Source organism: Paroedura picta, chromosome 6 (genome assembly GCF_049243985.1).
Source record: "Paroedura picta isolate Pp20150507F chromosome 6, Ppicta_v3.0, whole genome shotgun sequence".
NCBI lineage: Eukaryota > Metazoa > Chordata > Lepidosauria > Squamata > Gekkonidae > Paroedura > Paroedura picta.
Genome location: NC_135374.1, coordinates 84,389,320 through 84,411,176, shown reverse-complemented (window position 1 = coordinate 84,411,176; position 21,857 = coordinate 84,389,320). Strand labels below are relative to the sequence as shown.

The following is a 21,857-nucleotide window of genomic DNA, read 5'->3' as shown; positions in this document are numbered from 1 at the left end:
CTACTTAAGTGACAGGACAACACTGTAATTTCCAGTTGCTTGCTACACTAAAAGTGTAAATTTTATTCTAAATCCTAAGACAAGTGGTAGAAAAAGAATGTCACATATTTGGAGGAGAAGGAGTGGCCATTTTGAAATAAATCTTAGTTCATTAAAAAGAGTCACCCACCCTAGTAAAAATGTTATAAAACACAAAAATAAAAGTGTTAACATTTTTGTCAAGAAAGTGTATCTGAGCAATTTTTAAAGGGGTCCCAAACAGATGTGCTTCTTATTCATTTTGTCTTCTGGAGATATGGCAGCAAACAACAGCAACAGACAAAACAAGTCAGAGAACTGCATGGGACATCTATAGTCCAAGGCAATAAGTAAATCCATTATAAATACATTAATCTTTCTCATCACAGCAGCTACATTTACCAATTACCATATCAAAGTCATATATGACTAGAATGACTAATCATCATGCCTGATTGTGGCAAGATACGCAAGAGTCATTGTGGTACCCACACTGACAAATGGTTCTAGCTTGTAGGATTGTCTTTGTGACAGGAGGCTTGGCAGAAAGTCATTGATTTCTGACAGAGATTACATTCACACTTTTGTGAAATGGATCAGCAGTCAACTACTTCTATCTTACCTTAATTTATAGCACTTCAATAATGCAAAATATCTTCTTGTAAATGACTCTGTGTGAAGCATTAACTCACTGAGGGCTTTTTTGTGTGTTTTTGTTTATCCGAGTAGTTACCATAGAAACTCGCATATAATCCGAGCCACATATAAATCGAGGCACCTAATCACACCACAAAATGCTGGAAAAACCTATTGACTCACATATAAGCTGAGGGTGGTGTTTGGATAGCGGCTTTTTCTCCTTTCCTCCCCTCCCCGTTTTGGGCAGAATTTCCCCCCCATTTTCTTTCCCCCTTCCCCCCTCTTTCCCTCTGACCCCTCTTGCCTTTATTCCTTCCTCTAGGGGTGTTTCCTCCTTCTGCTCTCTGTTCTCCCTCTGAGACAGAGGCTTCAGAGCTTCCTGCAACACGTGCTATCCTCGTTAAGTCAGTGAGGAGGGAGGTGGAGACTGATCTTTTCCTCCCAGGCTTGCTGCGTCTCTGCTGTTCCTGCCTCTACTTGTTCAGGCAAGTATACTTGTCTCCTACCCCCACGCTCTTGTCTTATCTGGAATATGGGTTTTTTTTAAATACCCGCATATAAGCTGAGGGAAACTTTTTCAGTTTAAAAACTCGGCTTATATGTGAGTATATACGGTAAGTGGTTAAGAGTGGTGACTTCTAATCTGGTGAGCCAGGTTTGATTCCCTGCTCCTCCACATGCAGCACGTTGGCTGCCCTGTTAGAGCTGCTCTGACAGAGCAGTAATGTCAGGGCTCTCTCTCAGCCCCACCCAGCTCACAGGGTGTCTGTTGGGGGAGGGGAATGGAAAGCGATTGTAAGCCATTTTGAGATTCCTTTGGGTAGTGAAAAGTGGGTATAAACCCAACTCTTTTACCTAATAAAATAAATCAGATTTTATTTTGATACCATTTTACAAAGTATCACATTTGTTATGAAAATATTCACAGAACACCAAATTCTCAGCTGTACTAGTATTGCACAATCACTAAATTCTCCTCATACTTCAAGAAAGAGTTAAGTGCTTTAGATCAGGGGTAGTCAACCTGTGGTCCTCCAGATGTCCATGGACTACAATTCCCATGAGCCCCTACCAGTGTTTACTGGCAGGGGCTCATGGAAATTGTAGTCCATGGACATCTGGAGGACCACAGGTTGACTACCCCTGCTTTAGATAATCCATTAAAAGTCAGAAATATGAAGTGAAGTATATGTATCTAGATCTGACATGGAAGAAAGTGATAATCTAGTTTTATTTTGATTGTATAGGGATTATGCTACTTGAAGTGACCTACAAAATCATCAGAAGCATAATTACACCTTTCTGAGACCTAAATTGAAATCCAGTGGCACATGGATGGCCCTAGTCTCAGTAGTTAAACAGGATCCACCCTGGTTTGTACTTGTACCCGTTCTTTGCTCAGTTCAAGTGCTCCTGTTCAATAGCGACATTATTATTAAAGCAAAATACAAATGAAAACTCCTATCCTATCTATGCCTCAGTGTCGTGCTCGACTATCATCTGGAAGACCCAGATTTTCATACCTACTCTGCTACAGAAGCTTACTGGTTGACTTTGGCCCAGCCCCTCACACTCATTCCAGCCTACCTCAAGGGCTGCTGGGAGGATAAAATGGTGAGAAGAACAATGCAAGCTACTTTGGGTCATTGTTTGGAAGAACAGAAAAAATATAAATAAAAAGAAAAAAACAATTTTAAGCTTTGAAATATAATATTACAAGAATAAATACCATTTTGAATATGCTCCTTCACTGTGCAAAAGGGTCACCAGACTGTTACAAAGAGAGATACCAGTTCTTAAGAACACTCAGTTTTAAACAGAATTTCTGTAGCCCATAAAAATATATATATTATCCAAGAATAATGCTTCAACTGGAGATAAGACAGTATCAGGAGAATTCCCGTACTGCTTTGTGGAATAAAAAAACAGACACAGTTAATAAGTGCAATATTCATTTCAAACTACTTATTTAGGGCCTGTATACTGTAAGGCAAGCATATGATGTAAGAGGAATGTCTTAAAATCATGTGTTCTATGTTGTGTAGGCAAATAAATAGACAGGTCACTGTTATAAGCCCACACAAAAATCATCAAACAGCAAAAACATAATAAGCACCCATTTGAGAATAGAACACACAGAGCAAAAACTGCAGCTTGTGGATGCACCACATCCCACATCAAGGTTTGCATTCGCTTTAAGTGAACAGTTAAACAGATTATTTGACCATAGATTTATTTAGGTATTTGTACCCCTCTCCCAAACAAAGGCACAAAGTAGCTCAGATCACTGCATCTTTATCATTTTACCCTAACAACTCATCCTTTTCAGGTGGACCAGGCAGAGAAAGAGACTGTGTTACTAAGGGCAGTACAGTGAGCTTCCGGAATCAAATCTGAGGCTTCTAGAACCTAGTCCAGCACTCTCACCACATCATGTTAGCTCACTTTACAATGAAAGTAGAGAAAAAAGGATATTGTGTTCAAACTATCACACATACATACACAGGGTGCAAGCTTCTGAGCTCTCCAGGTAGTATGTCATGGGCCCATTATGCACGGGGGGAATAGCGCACATTCGGGGTGGAATGGCGGCGACTAAAATCACCGATAACGCACGGTGCCGGGTGCAACCGGCCGCACATTCGATGCATGCCGCCAAAAACGCCGCGTTAGCGAAATGCGGAAGGAAGCAGAGCTTCCGGGCAATCAGGGCGCAACCAGAAGCGGCGCCGGGGGCGCCACGTGCATAATTGGTTACTCTAGGTTTTGCCGTCATTGCGTCCCGTCCCGTGCATAAGCGGTTTGCTTCACTTCTTCCCCCTCCGCGTTTTCCATGTGACCCGAAATCGCCGTTTCGACGGCCGTGCATAATGGGCCAAGGTGAGAAAATGATCCCCCCAGGCAGTGATGGGAAGGCCTCTAAGCCTGCCCCTTCTTCAGAACTGTTGCAGACTTCATTAGATCAGATTATACTGTTTTAAAATGGTATCAGGCTTTTAATAGTGTGTATGGGGGTAAATGACACTCTTCACTTTAGAATAAAAAATTATCTCTAACACCATATGGAGCACACAAGGCGCCCCCCCTTTTTTTTAAACATGCAATCTGATTAAGAGTTCTGGAGAACTTGACAGCTTGCATGCTGTATTTTGTAGTATTCCGGTTAGTCCTAATGAAATGCATTTCATTTAGTTTTCTTTTCCATCTATGAATCAATACAGCTACAACCTTGTCTATTTTAGTGCTGACTATAATACATAACTTGTCAAACCATTGCTTATGCATTTTATACAATACCCAAACTCAATATATAAACTTTTCTGAATATGAAGCAAGAACTGTCAGTCGCTTAATACTGCTTGCTAGAAAAGACTTTGCTGAACACTTGCAAAACTGCATAAAAGACTTTTGCATCTACATCATTATTATTATGAGAAAATTAGACCTGATTAAAATAATCCAATGATGTGAAGTTGCCAAAGCAATTTCATTGTTCTAAAAGCAAATTCTTCAGAAAATACTCCATGTAACATACAACTTGAATTGTATGTGGTTTCCAGCTTGCTGGGGGGTAAACGGTAATGACTGGGGAAGGCACTGGCAAACCACCCCGTTTTGAGTCTGCCATGAAAACGCTAAAGGGCGTCACCCCAAGGGTCAGACATGACTCGGTGCTTGCACAGAGGATACCTTTACTTTTAACAGCCTCCGGGGAGGGCGGTATAGAAGTATGATAAATAAACATACAATTAATTTCTTTTATAAGCAACAACACAAGACAATGTTGATAAATGGGCTTTAACTACTTTCACAATTCTTGGGCCAAAATCAAATCAGTGGGCTGGCTTTTAGACAAATAATGGTTACCCCTTTATGTAGAAAGGTTCAAAATAGTGTTTACTATACAGGTTCTTGTCAGCATCCTTATCCATTAATATTTGTGAAACAGCCATGGGAGTGGAGAGTGCCCTGGCTGTTTGAGATGGAATAGGGACAATCAGGGTGCGGCCAGCTTGACTGACCCCTCCCTCTCCAGCTCTCGCCCTCATTTCCTGCACGCTAGCCACTTTGCTCTCAGACACCTGAGAAACACAGAGAGCCCTGCCAAACCGCAAACAACTCCTGATTACCTGCTATGGATCCTGCTTCAAGGGAGAGAGACAGAGACAAACTGCAAACGACCCTTGCTTCCCTGCAATGAAGGAGCCCTGATTACCTCCTATAGCTCCTGTTGCCAGAGAGAAATATCTGTGCCTGCTGGTGTCCCCTAGGTCCTAGTGCCCATCTTATTCCTAGTTGCAATGGGCTTTCTTGCTAGTTTTAATATAACTCTGCTGCGTTTTGTATCACAGAGCAATTTTGAATCAGGACACAGAATTGGTAGCTAACCAGTCCCCTTGGCAAGGATGCCACAAGCCAAACTCTTAGGATAGTGCCTTTGTGGTGAGCATTTTGAAGTGTCTAGGTTCTAAAATATCTGCCTTCTCCAGAATCTTGGGGATTAGAGAGAACTGAAGAAGTATGACAGCATAGAGGTTTTTTTCCTCTTTATAGGCATTCACATTCACATTTCCACAGACTATTGGCTCCTATGGCATATTCTGCACAGTATACATTCTGTGCAGTATCCACAAAGCTACCCTCAAAGAGTCTGGACGAGAAGATACGCTTAATGAGTGCTGCAGTGGCACTCTCATGCTTTGGATTTTACTTGTGTCAACTTGTCACAAAGGTTCTCACCAGCAACACAGACAATATTTTGGGGACTGTCAATTTCTTTCCCTCAGGATATTCACATACCTTTCCTCCCACTCTTTCAGCTTTACATAAACCTTTGGTTTCTCTTTGTAAAGTATACTGAATTCTAGGGTAGTGATCCCCGACCTGTGGGCCGCGGACCACATGTGGTCTGTCAACTAAATGGAGGTGGGCCGCGAAGGATGCCTTCTCCCCCCCCTGCCCTTTACTTCATCCACGATCTGGCAGGCTCACATGGGACTATCTCGTTGCAGAGAAACAAGCTCAGGGTTCCCATTGATTTGCCGTTGTCATCAGTTAAAATTTCCATGAAAATAAAATGTTCCTTATGTTCATTGCTGTGGCGTGTCTGTATCTTATTCTGAAGGGATGTTTAAACATTACCATAGTGACCAGAGTCAGAGAGTGTTAGGGCAGTGGACCTCAATAAAAATGTCAAGCGTTGAGTGGACCCCGGTGATAAAAAGGTTGGGGACCACTGTTATAGGGGATTGACTGGCTGTTTTGACAAAGGATTATCATTTACTGTATTTGGCTGTGACACAGATGTAACAGAATTGATTTTTGCTATATATTCCCTGTCATGTAAGAAGATCATAGTCTGACAAACAGTGCTTGTTGGTATTAAAGGTGCTACTGGACTTTATTGTGCTACTTCAGACCAACACGGCTGCTCATTTGAATCTATCCTAGTGTTCAAGGAAGTATCACAGGGGGAAATTGCCCTTCTACCACCCTTTCTATCACTACTGATGCAGCTGCTTCTGCCACTCACTACATGTGTAGGAGAGAGAATCAGAGGAATTTTCCTGTGGTTTGCATTATGAACTGAACTCTCTGGCCCTGATGTTCACTGCAGATTGGAGGCAAGCGTAATGCATCACTGAGGTTCATATTCCAAAGCAAAAGAGATCATCATCAACATGGGCCGTGCCAGATGAAGTTTCTGAAGCTCAAGTGCAGAGAAGAACACTCCACAGAATTTCTAGTGGTTATGTGATAACAGCTTCAGTATCTCTGAAAGCCTCATCCTATGGCTTGCAGGAACATAATTTATACAGGCTGCAGTGCATAGGTTTTCTTGCCACACACTCCTGTACATAAGCTTCTTCTATTAAACCCAGAACTGAATTTGTAACAAGACAAGTTAATTATAGCCTTAAGCAAAAACTCGTACAATTTATGATAATAAACATGTATTAGTTTCTTTAGCAGCTAAATAGTACACAACTGAATATAAAACATCTTAAGTCTTTGGGTTCAGGGAATATTGATTATATTTAGAATTTTCATCTTCACATCACATACTATACACATTACAAGTTAGGCATGTGATAGTTAATACCACCAGCTGTTGGGAAAAAACATGAGTACTGCTATCAGCAGATAAGGGCCTTTCAGTAAACACCATTCAGGTTTCCAGAACAGAATTTCTCACCACATGCCAGCTTACAACAGACTCAGAGAAAAGTTGAGTGAGAAGGGGCACACCTAGAATTATAGAGTTGGAAGGGGCTACACAGACCATCTAGTCCAACCCCTTGTTCAATGCAGGAAAGTCTAAAGCATCTAGGATAAGTATCTGTCCAGCCGCTACTTGAAGACTGCCAATGAGGGAGAACTCACCACCATCTTAGGCAGTTGATTCCACTGCTGAACTACTCTGACTATGAAAACATTCCCCGATATCTAGCCAATATTGTTCCCCATGTAGTTTAAGCCCATTACTGAGGGTCTCATCCTCTGCTGCCAACAGGAGCCTTCCCCTGATTCCCTTAGTGACAATCTTTCAAATACTTAAAGACAGCAATCATGTCCCCTCTCAACCTCGTCCTCTTCAAGCTGAATATTTCCAAGAGGGAATTGAGACGACTAGACGGAGTGTGGTGGAAAACGTGCGGTGAGGCCGCAAGAACATCTTATCGCATGCTTATAAGGGCGTATGAGATGGCAGTGAAAGCGGCAAAATGTGATTACTTTGCCGTGGAAATTGCGTCCGCAAGCTCTCACCCAGCCCAAGTGTTTAGGGTAGTTCGATCCTTGACCGCCCTGGAGAATGGGTGCCAAAATACTAGCAGATTGGATTTAGGCTGTGGTGCATTAGCGAGCTTTTTTGCAGATAAAGTCTTGTCGCTCCGCCGTGACCTTCCCGCCACGCTGAATACAGTAAATGAACTGGAAGCCTGTTGGCAACCTGTGGATGTGGTGTTTGATGGCTTCAGATGGTTCTCTATATCCAAAGTAGACAGGTTGCTGGGCTGGGTGTGGGCGACCACTTGCCCCCTGCCCTTCTTTGCTCCTCAAGGAAGGGGGGCCTAGGGTAGGAGAGCAGCTCTGTGATATTGTTAACTACTCCCTCCAGTTGGGGGAGTTTCCAGAGCGGCTTAAGGAGGCAGTGATCTGCCCGCTCCTGAAAAAAACATTGCTGGATCCGCGGGACCCGGCCAACTACTGCCCGGTTGCGCATTTAGCGTTCCTGGGAAAGGTAGTTGAAAGGGCTGCAGTGGACCAGCTCCTGGCATTCCTGGAAGAAACTTCGGCGCTCGATCCATATCAGTATGACTTCCATCCTGGCCACGGGGTGGAGACTGTGCTGGTCACCCTGACGGATGATCTCCGTTGCTAGCTGGATCGAGGCGGCTCTGCGGTGTTAGCTCTTTTAGATCTGTCGGCCACATTTGATGTGGTTGACCATGAACTACTAGCATGCCGCTTCGCCGGGACAGGGATAAGGGGCATGGCATTAATGCTGGATACGCTTCTTCCTCCTAAACCGGACCCAGAGGGTAGCATTGAGGGATGAGCTATCGAGCTCGTTTGGGCTCCCCTGTGGAGTACCACAGGGCTCAGTGCTTTCCCCCACGCTTTTCGACATCTTCATGCACCCTCTGGCCCAACTGGTCAGGTGTTACGGCTTGGGTTGCCATCAGTATGCTGATGACACCCAGCTGTATCTCTTGATGGATGGCCACCCTGATTCCCTCCTGGATCCATTTGCCAGATGTCTGGAAGCCGTAGCTGGATGGCTTGAGCAGAGTTGTCTGAAACTCAACCCTGCCAAGATGGAGGTCCTGTTGTTTGGGGGGGGGGGAAGGGAGCAGATCAGGAAGCGTGATTACCCACCTTGGCCGGGACGCAGCTGACTATTGCACCCCAAGCAAGGAATTTGGGGGTGACCTTGGATGCCTCGTTAACACTGGAGGCCCAGGTCAAGAAGGTAGCGGGCCAGGCTTTTCTCCATCTTCGCCAGGCCTGGCTACTAGCACCCTACCTGCCTCCTGACCACCTAGCCACCGTGATACAAGCAACGGTCACCTCCAGAATAGATTTCTGTAACTCGCTCTATGAGGGCCTACCCCTATGGCTGATACGGAAATTACAGCTGGTACAAAATGCGGCTGCTAGGGTCCTTACAGGAACAGCTTGGAGGGCCCATGTCCAGCCTGTGCTGAGGCAGCTGCATTGGCTACCGATTGCTAGCCGGATCAGGTTCAATGTTTTGGTTTTAACCTTTAAGGCCCTCCACGGTCTGGGACCCACATACTTGAAGGACCACCTGGCACCTTATGCCCCCTGCATGGCGTTATGCTCGGTGGGGACTAATTTATTGGTGTTCCTGACCCCCGGGGAGGCGCGTCTGGCCTCGACCAGGGCCAGGGCCTTTTCGGTCCTGGCCCCTGCCTGATGGAATGAGCTCCCGGAGGAGATGCGGGCCCTGCGGGATTTGCCATCCTTCCGCAGGGCCTGCAAAATGGAGCTCATCCACCAGGTTTATGGTTGAGGCCGGTGCCTCCCCTTTTTAGATCACCCCCCCCTCTACATCTACATCAGCAGTGACCCCTGGTTTCCTGGATAGTTCTGCCACCATCAGGGGGGGTGGGTGGGCTGGGGATTGTTTTTAGGTGTTTTATGTATTAGGGGTTTTATGGGGCTTTTACATATTGTTACCCGCCGCAAGCCTCAGGGGAGCAGCAGGCTAGAAATCCAATAATAATAATAATAATAATAATAATAATAATAATAATAATAATAATAATAATAATAATGCAAGACCAATTCCCTTCATATTTGTATAGCACCCCCCCCTCCCGGCACAAATATTTCCCCAACTAATACTCAGATACACGCTACCTTTGTCCCTGGAGGTCAGTACAGATCACATCCAAAGACTGCAGCATCTTGTTCACCACAGTGGCCAGCCAAGTGAAAGCACTCCGTCTGCTGCCACTGGCCACTATCTCAGAGAGTCATATTCACTGTTTTTATATCCTACCGTTTCTGCCAATGGGGACCAAAAGCAACTTTCACAACTATCTCCCCCAATTCACCCTCAAAACAATCCTGCAAAGTAGGTTAATCTGAATGTGTGACTGGCCCAGTGTAGCTTCCACACCAGTGTAGACTGAAACCTGGGTCTCCCACACCCTAATCTGACACTCTAACCACACTGGCCTTCCATAGCTACTTACACAATCATCAGGTTGGCTGAATGAACAATACTCTAACTTTAACAGACTGAAAGTCTGATTAATTAACTCAATATTATGGCCTACTAAACGTATAAGAGCTTACATGTATTATATAAATGTCATCAAAATTAGGTACACCTCCCCCTACAGTGCAGTACTGAGGATATCCAGAATAAGACAGGAGCCTTCCTGCTCACCAAGCCCTGGACCTCAGCAGGCTAATGCTATTTGTAATTGCTGTAGTCCAGTTCCTTGTCAACAATCCTCCTTCACACCTTCCAAAACAGAACTGTACAGCATCCATATCCTATTAGGAAGACTAGACAAAAGTGAGAAGTACTAACTATGGATTGTGCAAGAGCAAGAGCAACATGATTGTTGCATGTTCACAAATGAAGGAGACCTGCTCTCTACATGCAACTGAATAGTATGTGGAACCCCAGTCCCCAAAAATCCTCAATACATTCCACTTCCAGTGGTGCCAGAATAGCAATGTTAAGAGTAGATTAGGGATAATAGTGTTCTTCTCGATGGACGTTCAAACATCTATGGATTTACAGCAGTTGTTTACCTTAATAGGGACCAGCACAAGCCATTTCATAACAGCACCATCCACTAACCACAGCAGTTTATGTGCTTGATACACAGTCACAAATGGAATATGAATGCTAGAAAAAATGCAACTTCCTTGCAACAGAACAGTAGCCTGAGAAAACCACATGGCTCCAATACAATGTTTGTTTCATTTAAAGTCTGAAGTACCCAAAATGGTTTTACTTTCTTCTTGCACATTAATAAAATTTATAAGGATCAGGAAATGTTTTTGGAAGACCTTATAATCCTGTGGTTTTCAGATGTCTGCTGCCAGTCTCTGTTGAATGTTTTAGTTGTCCCTTGTGTCCCATGTCATTAATGAAAACTCAGAAGAAACGAAGGGATAGGTATCTTCTACTGTACCCCAAAGGACATTCTTGTCAAGGCTACTGTGCAACTGTGGTGTCACAGTTCCTATCTTCATGTTAACATTATTTGTCCCAGCCATGTATTTTTAGAAATGGTTTCAAACGCTGCAGCAAGAAGATTACTAGGCAAAGAGTAGCTGCCGATGTATTATTTCTTCCCATATGTATGATAGAAAATTAAATCTCTCCTGAGTTTGATTACTACATTGCGCAGTGAGAAAATGGTTGCAAAAAGGTTAGGTTCTAGGATATAATTTTTGCAACAAGGGAAGAAGCTGAAGCATGCATATTCACTCACTTATAACACCACTTTTAAAACAAACTTTATTCCAATTGTTAAAAACATGCAGTGTGGCCAGGCTAGTAACTTGCATGGTATTATTTAACACTTTGTTTTCAACTATACAGTTGCACAATCCAAAAGCTAACACAAAGAACAACCATATTTGGGCAAAGCTATATAGTTTTTCATCTTCTCTTTTATATACCTAACACTAATGAAGAGCATATCTAAAATCCCATATCTAACAAAGAAGGCAAAAACAAAAGCAAGCTCCCAGTAACAGTTGCGTTCGGGTGCATGTTCATACAGTTTTACACTAGCCTAACAAAAATCACTTTGACTTTCCAGAAATTTCATAGTCCAGAAAGCAGACAGTAGACCTTTGGCTACTTTCCACTGAAATTCTCCCCTTTAGAGAAAGTCCATAAGCCACACAGACAAATGCATAAGAATAAACAAACCTGGACTTGTTGGAAAGCTTTGAGTCTTTTCTTGAATCTGGAAGGCAGAACAAAATCACATCCTCGAGCTAGCAATGCCAATTCCTTTCGTAGATCAGGATCTTGTCGTAAAGAAATCTCCTTTATCCTCATGCTTTCAGATTTCATATAATGCTCGAGCACACACCAGTCCTGGCACTTGAGTCCCAGTAAATAGCAGAGCCCTATTATCACACAGGGCCACTTAAAGCAGCAGCTGCGTTTTACTTCTGTGTTATTCTGAGATCCAGTTCAACTTAGCCTACTCCATACATTAAAGGGAACTTGGCTAGAACTGCTAACACAGACAGGAAAGTCACTTTGGGAGCCAGCCCCTCACTCCATGCATTCCAGGGTCTTAATGGTATGGTATAGCAAGGAAACGAAAGAAGCCTGTTATAAAAGCAGTACTCCAAACCATCAATAAAAGAAACTTCTAATTTAGAAAAACCAAGCTGGGAGGAACATGAAAATGCCAAGCATGGTGGTTTTGCAGTTTCCTTTCTTCCTTCTCTTTTGTAACAAGCCACTCAGTGTGCAAGTCTCCCAGTGTCCTACTGAGGGATTAAAACGTTCCAGACTTGCATAGCCCTTTAAGTGTTGTCTGTCAGAAAATGAAGCAACAAGATGCACAGAGAACTGTAGTATAAACTGCTCGGGCAGAAGCAAGCTTTGTAATCCTGCAACTGCATAAAGTGCCAAAGCCAGAGACCATCTTAACTTCACTTTGTTTTATGCTGACATACAATTTCCTTTAGAATCTGTCATTTGCCCTGTCCAATACAAGATTCAGAAATATTTTACTGTATAGGGTGTAACTCAAGAGTACAACAAAACCCATGATCCTTAATGGTTTTTCTTTCACATCTCCATGATCCTACCTCCCTTATTAATACAGAGTAGAATATGCAGTGTATGCAGATTGCCTTCAATTTCTCATGCCCAGACCTTTTTACTCACTAGACAGCTGTCAATCACTTCACGCACTAAGAAAATCAAAAACGCTGTAAGATGGGACTGAAATCATGTGAAGAGAATAACATTTTTCTGAACCTTCCGCAGAAGGTCAGATATATAGTTCATAATGTTATACCAGTCAAAGGGAATTGCTTCCCCTAGCTGAATTACTGAAACTATTACAACTAAGCGGATAAAAATTATTATATTAATACTGTTCAAATGATTGACAGGAACATAAGCTTTATTTAGAAGTTTTCAGTGCCGGTCATGACCCTCTTCAGGGAACACAAGCAATTCTGCAGAAGATATTCCTTCATACAGTCCAGCAGATATCTAAAATTCTCCAAAATGTGTTCAGCGTAAGTCTGGTTAGAACTGGTGGCCTGCCAGCTAAATTTGGAAAGTAAGAGTAATTTTGCCACAGCTGCTTTACTGCCCACTAGGCTATGATTAGCTAGATGCAATTCATATTTCTGCAGCATATATGTTTTCTTAATGGGATTTAATATTATAGGTTTAAAGCAGACAACAAAGTTTCTCTTATTTTAAATCTGCTTTATAATTCAAGGATCTTGAAGAACAATATTGCTCTCTCTCACTTAGGCTGGAGAAGAGCAGAGAGGAATTCAGTTTCTTTCAAGATGAACAGCTTGTGATATTCATAAAAAGGCCCCACTGAGTACATCTGCACAGAGGAGTTCTCCAGCGATTATGCACAGGACTAAAGCAAAATACCTGACTTGGTAGAAATCATCATGCATCTATGCCCAAACCTATTGATGAAAATATAGGTTGCAAGCCCACATCAAGCCATAAGAGAGTAAGGGATAAGAATCCAATGACAGCACAAATAATTGCACCAATTAATACCACAACATGGTGCCAACACCACTGCATAATTACACAGTCCATTCACCACCAACTGCGTAACCAAATAACCAGGCAGGCTGCAGAAACTCTGGACCTCAGCCACAGTTCTAGGCAACAGGGTCAGAGTTTTATATATCGAGCTAACCATGAACCATTTTCTATGACAAGTTCACAGTGCACTTACTGTTTTAAGCAGAGCTGCAATTAAAATAGGAAGGCACGCTCAAGGGTGCAGCACATTCTCAGTCAATGTTATATATGAACCATGCCATACTTTAACTAGTTCTTTCAAAATTTATTATTTATTTTCATATTTGTATCCCACCAATCTCACACAAGTGGCTTGTGGCAGGTAACATCTGTGCTCCCAATAAAAGAGTTAAAACCATCCATTAAAACATACCAGGTGGCAACAAATCCTCCCCTACTCAACAGCCTCCTTACAATGCTCCGGGGTGTGTGTGTGTGTGGGGGGGGGGACTAGGGTCACCAGATGGATAGGCTGATTGTAGTAGGGCCCCAGATCTTCCTTGCTCTGGCCTTAACCAAATACCTGGTGGAAGAGCTCCGACTTACAAGCTCTGCAGAACTCCATCTTACAAGCCCTGAGGCCAGGCGAACCTTCCATGGGCCAGGAATCACCAACAGATTTGCACCCTCAAGAGTGCAATGTCCTGCGGGGGGTAGAAGGAGATAGGCAGTCCTGCAGATGGAATATGGGACAAGGCAAGGGTGCCCACTATCTCCACTTTTATTCAACATATATTGTATTGGAAGCACTAGCTAATAAAATAAGAGCAGATGATAAAGTACCGGGAATCAAAGCTGGAAAGCAAGAATTCAATATGTGGATGATGTTTTATTAACATTGGACAATCCCAAAGAATCCATACCAAGAGTGATGAATCATTTAGGGTAGCAATCCCCAACCTGTGGGCTGCGAACCACATGTGGTCCTTCAACTAATTGGAGGTAGGCCCTGAAGGACGCCTTCTCCCCCCCCCCCCCAGCCCTTTACAACACACTTCGGGTGTCATTGTCTCCCATCACTCCCAGATGGGACTATCTCGTTGCAGAGAAACAAGCTCAGGGTTCTCATTGATTTGTCATTGTCATGAGTTAAAATTTCCATGAAAATAAAATGTTCCTTATGTTCATTGTTGTGGCATGTCTGTATCCTATTTTGAACATTACCATAGCAATCAAAGAGCGTTACGGCAGTGGTTGAGAGTAGAGGAGTAAACTACCCTCCCCCACTGGGCCTCAGTAAAAGGCGTTGAGTGGTCCCCGGCGTTGAATGGTCCCCGGTGATAAAAAGGTTGGGGACCACTGTTTTAGGGGATTTTGGTCGAGTCTCTGGCTACAGAGTTAACAGGACTAAAACGATGATTTTCCCATTCACAAATAATAAAAAATAGAAATGTGGGAAGTGATGGGCTGCAATGTCAACCCAGAAAAAAATCAAATATCGTAGATAATGATCTTAAGAAAACAGTTCAGAATAATTATATGAAGACATGGGGCCAAATGAAGGAAGAATTGGTGAGATGGTGATACCCAAAATGAATTTTCTATTCCAGTCTCTCCTCGTGGACATTAAGGATAAAACACTTCAAAATTGGCAAAAAGAAAAACAAATTAATATGGAATCACAAGAAACCTAGAGTTGCCTTTAGGATACTACAAGATGACAAATCATGGGGACAAATCAAAGGGACAAATCAAGGAGTAATTTAGGGTACTTCTAAATTAGGAGTACCCAATTTAAAACTATATCATCATTTGGCAGTGTTAACAGAGATTGCTGAATGGATTAACAATCTGTTAAAAAGAGATTTTACGCTGGATAAGATCAACTTCAAGCAGGGTTTGTACAACTTGCTTTGGCCTTGTGACCATATGAAATCCAAGAAAGAAACTCAATAAGAGCAACTATCATGAAAACCTGGAAGAAATATAAAGAATAAGCCCCAAAATTTCTTTGTTGAAATCACCAAAGCATACGCAGAACAGAGCCAACAACAGAAATTAGAAGCACTGAGATATTTAGATTATCATCCCAAAGACAAATAAAGGATTTATCTCAGATGCAACAACAATACAAAAATCTAGATTGGCTCATACACAGATGGTTAATTTCAAGATTAAAATCAGATGTAGGGCCCCCAGAAGGTCAACCTAGTAACTGTACTGAATTTGAAATGCTGGTAAAAATGCATAAACCTAATTTGTTAGGCCAAATTTATAACCGCCCTGAGCCTCCGGGGAGGGCGGTATAGAAGTATGATAAATAAATAAACATTTATTAAAATTAGAAACTGAAGGTGAAGTAAAAAACTGCATGATTAAATGGATGTAGAATTTTGGTCAAAAATAACATTAGAAGAATGGGAGGAACTCTGGGGGGAAAATTAAACTAACATCGTGTTTAATGATGTTTCTTTTAAAAGTTGATTTTTACAGTTCTTTCTTTCTTTCAGTGTTCAGTTTTACAGTTCTTTATTTCAGTGTTTTGTTCTGGGGGGGAGCACTGCAGTTGTAGTTAGAGCTGTTAATTCTCCCAGTTTGGTAGCTGTTGTACTAGGTTGCCAACTTCAGGTACTGTTGTTCTGTTTGGGTTTGCTGGCCTGGGAGGGGCATTGTTTGGTTCTCCTGCCAGAGCTGTCCTCACAGAGTAGTTCTATTAGTGCTCTCTCAGGGTGTCTGTTATCAAGAGAGGAAGGGAAAGCAAGTGTAAGCCACTTTGAGACTCCCTTGGTTAGTGAAAAGCGTGGTACCAAAACCAGCAGCTATTCATCCTCTTGACTTTTCTGTATTTGTTGAGGGGGGAGGCTGGATGGGAGAGTCTGTGATGATGGAGCATCTCCCACCCTTGGCTTATATGCAAGTCAATAAGTTTGTTGTGGTAAAATTAGGTGCCTTGACTTATACGCGGGTGGGCTTATATGTAAGTATATACAGGACTTATGAGATGGAGAATAGAGATAGCTCATCTGCATCTCCCATAATATTAAAACACAGGAGCACCCAATGAAGTTGACAAGAAATAGTTTAAGGATAGACAAAAGATTCAGTGACTAATCAAGCTGTGAAATTCACTGCCAGTGGATGTAGTGATTGCCACAAGAATAGACAGCTTTAAAAGGCATTTAGACTGATTCATGGAAGCTTCATCAATGCTCTGACCTGGATGGCCCAGCAGTGCCACTAAGGAAGTCCACAGGGTCTCTTGCCTTGAAAATCCTATGAGGTCATATGTTAGCTGCAACATGGAACTTCCCACCACCAGGTCTATCAATAGCTATTAACCACGTGCTACTAAACAAAATCTCCATATGCAGTAACCCTCTCAATAACACTGCTAGGAATCAGCATCAGCGGAAGGTCTTGCCTCCATGTCCTGTCCAGATTGATAAATCGGCCACTGTGGACCAGAATGCTTAGCTAAATAAACCACAGACTGATCCAGCAGGGGTCTTCTTATACTGCCCTTGTGCCTTGAGAGACAGTTTGGTGTAGTGGTTAGGAGTGTGGACTTCTAATCTGGCATGCGGGGTTCGATTCTGCACTTCCCCACATGCAGCCAGCTGGGTGACCTTGGGCTTGCCACAGCACTGATAAAGCTGTTCTGACCAGGCAGTAATATATCAGGGCTCTCTCAGCCTCACCCACCTCACAAGGTGTCTGTTGTGGGGAGAGGAAAGGGAAGGCAACTGTAAGCCGCTCTGAGCCTCTGTGAGTCCAACTGTGAGGCAGAAGACTACTGAAAGTAACTAAACCATACACTAGGCTTTCTCAACCAGTTTCTTGACGGCTCTGAAAAGGTTTCCTAAATGGGTGGGAGTTAATTTTTTATATATTTTTTAAATTTGTACCATTATCAGGTGGTATGACCATATACAGTCATGTCGACCCCTGTCCCAAAATGGCCAATGATGGGCCTGGAGGGGATAGGAAGGGGAGTGGCCCTGAGCTTCCCTACGCCTGCACCATTTCTGGGGTTTCTCAACAATAAAAAAGTTGAGAATGGTTGCCATACACAATGTAATCATGTTACATGCCAAATCTTGTATTAGTGGTTCAGTAATCCCTTGGAAAGTGCCCAAAATAATCACTAAAAGTAATGGACAATATCCAATTAATATGTTTTAAGAATATGCATATTACATACTGGCACTGAAATCCCTGCACTGCATGTTGTATGACTGAACAATTAGTCACTGCTAATTGTACCAGCATTTGCATGTTGCGTGTTCCATTCAAGGATGCACTTAACACAATGAGTGCTGAAAGAAGTGGACCTACTGTAGCCCAGATAACAAGAACACCAAAATCTTATATCATCAATTCCTCACTGGTTACTTTTCAGACCCATTACCTGCTTTAAGAACATAAGAGCCCTGTCATATTAGGCCAATGGTGCATTTAGTCCAGCATCTTGTGGCAAACCAACTTCTCTAGATGGCTAACAACAGGGCATAGTGGCCAAGGCCTTATCCTGATTATTATGATTTTTTTATATATTTATTTACATGCCTCCCTCCCCATGCAGGCTCAGGGTGGTGATGTTATCTCCTGGGTTGGGAATTCAGAGGATTAGTGCCTCCCAATGTGGAGGTTCCCCTCAGCCACCATGGCTAGAAGTCATTAACAGACTTATCCTCCATTAATCTCTCTAATTTTAAAAACTGTTTATTCCCATGGCTAGAACTATATCCTTCAGCAGTGAATTCCACATTTTAATCATTTTTGGGAAGGGGGTGGCACAGAAATTAAATATTTATTATTATTATTAGTGGTAGTAGTAGTAGTAGTTGGCAAAGCAACTGTCTGGAAATTTATGAGCTTAATTCCCATCACCTTTAATTTTAAAATTAAGGTTTAAAATTAAATTTTGAATTAAGGTTCTGAAGCAAGAGTAGATTTTTTCAAACTATGCCACCTAGGGATAGCCTTATGAGTATTTTAAGTTAAGTGTCTAACAAAGATAAAGTCATGTTCAATTCATTAATATTAAACTGTTAATTGAGTACACCAGGGTTTCCCAAACATGGCATTCCTGGGTATCATGCTGCCTGATGGGCTTTTCAGAAAGTGGGACAGGCCATAGTAAGGTACGACACTTTACTAGTTGCCCTCATTAAAAAGGAAGAGCAATAGCAGGCACAGCTACTAGAGGACTGGTAGGTGCCCATGCTTCTTGTTCCATTATTCCTTCAGGCTTCCTTTTTATTTTACAATGTCTCCATCTCTCCCACCCCCTGGGACCTTCATTTCTTCCTATATCAGCATAGTGTAGTGTTTAAGAGTGGTGAACTCTTAATCTGGAGAAATGAATTTGATTCCCTACTCCTCCACATACAACCAGCTGGGTGACCTTCAGCCAGTCATAGTTCTCTCAGAGCTCTCTCAGCTCCACCTATTTTACACGGTGTTTGTTGTGGGGAGAGGAAGGGAAGGTGGTTGTACGCTACTTTGAGGCTCCTTCAGGTAGTGAAAAGCAGGGTATAAAAACCTACTCTTCTTCTGTGATTCCACTACAAAGCAAGGAGAGAGGTATTATGTTCACTCCTCCCTCCTGTGGCAACACCCCCACTAAAAATTCTAAAAGTGTCTTCAGGCTCAAAAAGTTTGGGATCCCTTTGGATCTTTTAAAAACTTTTTAAAAAGATAAATATTACAAAGCAAAAATTCATGTCTTACTTTAATTGATCATATAATACTTACCATTCTGCTACTTGAAGACCTACATATTCCTCGGCTATTAGAAAACCTTCTTGGACTTGTTGGTGTTCCCAATGGCAGTACAGGAGAAAGAACTGGCGGATTTGTAGGAATTAAAGGAGACAACAAATTGCCTAACATGCTCTGCTTGGAGACAGAGTTTATCTCAGAAAAAAATCGTTTATTGCATCCAGTATCACCAGAACCAATTTCTATCTTCTCCTCATTGGTTATACTTCTTAAATAGTCCTTGAGCATCACCTGCGTGGCTGTTTCACTCAACCAGCATAAAAAGAGTTCATCCACCTTCATTTTAAGTACAGGCTGCAAAACATTCACAGCTGGCATTTTTCTTCAACAAAGCAATCCTAGTTCAGATCCAACCGTTTTCCAGTTTCCTGCAAAACAAGATTGCTATTCAAAAAGATTTCATCTAAGAACATAATTAGAAGATGGATACTCCAAGAATGTAATAAAGACCTAGATGTTAAATTATGCAAGCAGACTGTATTAGACAAGGTTACAGAAACATCATGTTAACATTATGGTCAATATTTGGACTGAGATCAAATAAAGTTTATTCTGTCCCTCTGCAACCCCATAAGGTGACAAGATAACAAAACTTGTTAAGAAAATTTAGCAAACACACTAAACAATCCTATACAGACTAAGATTTGGAATGAACTTTTTGTTCATTCCGATAATTTCTTTCTTTACTAGCTCTGTCCAGTCAATCAGATTTTGGATTAACAGGGGCATGTAGGCCACAGCCTACCCAGATACTGAGGTTATCAGATTAGGTTCTGCTTTGTTTGCTAGTAGCACATATAACAGGACCCATTTGGTAGTGGTACAAGTTTAACATTCCTTTCCATGATACACACCTGCTGACACCTAATGTGACCTTTAGGATAATAGCTGTAACATGTCTTTCTCATCAGCCTTTTGATTCAGTTAACCAGTACCAAATAATGATATTATGATTGTTAGACTGGCCTTCCTCCCCCCCTTCTCCCCACCCCAGTACATTTTGTAGCTATGATTTGTGTTGTAGAATCAAAAAGAATACTACATTTGAACTAACCAGCACTGGCAATCATAGTGTATTTGCTGCAGCATAGAGATTAAGACCATGAGCCAAGAAAACCGAGATTTAAATCTTACCTCACCCACAAGCACACTAGGTGGTCTCGACAAGCCCCTATTATCTTAGCTTTTTATCAACAATATGGGAACAACACTGACTTCCCTTACAGTATGCTTACAGTATGCTTTCTTTAGTAAATGCTTTGAATAGTTAAAAAAACAAGACAAGAAAATTGAGAGTTTTAAGAAGATTCTAGTCTCTAATATGTGAGATTAGATGAAACTATTAAATATTAAAAGGAGGGCCTTGGGAAACAGGTGCTGACATGCCCAAGCCAGTCTTTTCTCAGGACATTTTACACACCAGATGTATAACTTATCAATACACCAAACAGGACACGCCCATGAAAAGGAAGGCTAACTTGTACTCGTTACTGTGTAACTGAGCACATAAGAAATTCAACGGGTGGAGCTAACAACTCCACGTTTTCAAAACCTACTAACCCAAGGTTGCCACCTTTTTGAAAGAGGTGTCTTTAAGATACTTGATAAACAGTAATGCCTCCTCACTCATTGCAAATCAAAGGCTTCATCCGTCGAACTTTGTCTGTCACAGAGCTACTGAAGGCAGAATAAGGGCAAACAGCTCCTCCCCCAAACAAATATTACCTCTCTACAAGCATCACCCAAACACCCCCTGGGCTGTGGCCATCTTTCACAACTTTAGCAAGGGAAGAGGCGTTACCGAGTCCTCAAGGCAGAGCGCTGCAACACACACTTACGCAAGAGCTCCTCCCTTGAGAAACAACAGCAACTCTTCTACCCACAACCAAAGGGCTGTTCTGGGTGTCTCCCCTGCCTGAGAACAGGTGTAGCGAGACAGGTGAGTGAGTGGGCGGGAGAATTCAGGAGGACCGACAATTGCACTCACCTTTCAAAACTAGAGCAGACTAGGCAAACCGAAAACTACTGGCGGCCAACGCCGTTTCTGAGACACGGGTCTCGCCCCCCACAGAAAAGGTGCCCCTACCTGGTTTCACCACGCCCACCTAACCTTCCGTTGAATGTTTTTAAACAATGTGCTATTATGATGCTTTTGCGCATGCGTGTTCCCAGTACGCATGCGTACTTGGCCAGGGAGAACAGGAAGCGAGGGATAGGAGGGTATGTGCGTGGACACGTTCGGGCGGGGGCGGGACACCCGAGGCACCCGATTGGTCCCCTGGCTTTGGAAATCGGCTGGGCCACGAAAGTGAAGGGGTGCATGTGTGCAGATCCGTTCTGGCGCGCGCCCATTCACCCGGACAACCTACCAAGACTCCGCTCTCTTTCGCCCGGCTACGAGGACTTTAAGAAAGGGTTTATTAGTAGTCTGTCTACCTAATAGGAACTCAAGGTAGCCTTCAATATAAACGGCAGGGAGGATGCTAGGCTGATTGGGTTTACAGGTGATTCATTACTTTCTACCCCCGGCCCTCTACTGGTTAATGTCTGTGGAATTTCTAAATGGTCAGTTTCTTAATGGTGGTGGAAAGGGGCATAAAGTCGCAGGCGAATTATGGAAACCGCCCCCTCCCCACCATTTTCAAGGCAAGAGGAGTTAAGTGGT

General features: G+C 42.7%; 1 protein-coding gene across 3 annotated transcripts in view; it reads right to left on the bottom strand.

The window, feature by feature from the left end:
- The window catches only part of PPP2R3B (protein phosphatase 2 regulatory subunit B''beta), a 37,778-nt gene extending 16,390 nt beyond the window's left edge, over positions 1-21,388 (bottom strand). The window contains exons 1-2 of one of the 3 annotated variants that reach the window (XM_077343373.1): positions 21,279-21,388; positions 19,166-19,560 (exon numbers count right to left, since the gene is read on the bottom strand). In XM_077343373.1, the coding sequence (XP_077199488.1) occupies positions 19,166-19,510 (345 nt within the window). In that variant the 5' untranslated portion in view covers positions 19,511-19,560; positions 21,279-21,388. Of the gene's footprint in view, positions 1-11,590; positions 12,456-19,165; positions 19,561-21,179 lie in introns of those variants that run through there. The other 2 variants (XM_077343372.1, XM_077343374.1) reach the window with 2 other exon arrangements.
- Between the last annotated feature and the right edge of the window lie 469 nt (positions 21,389-21,857).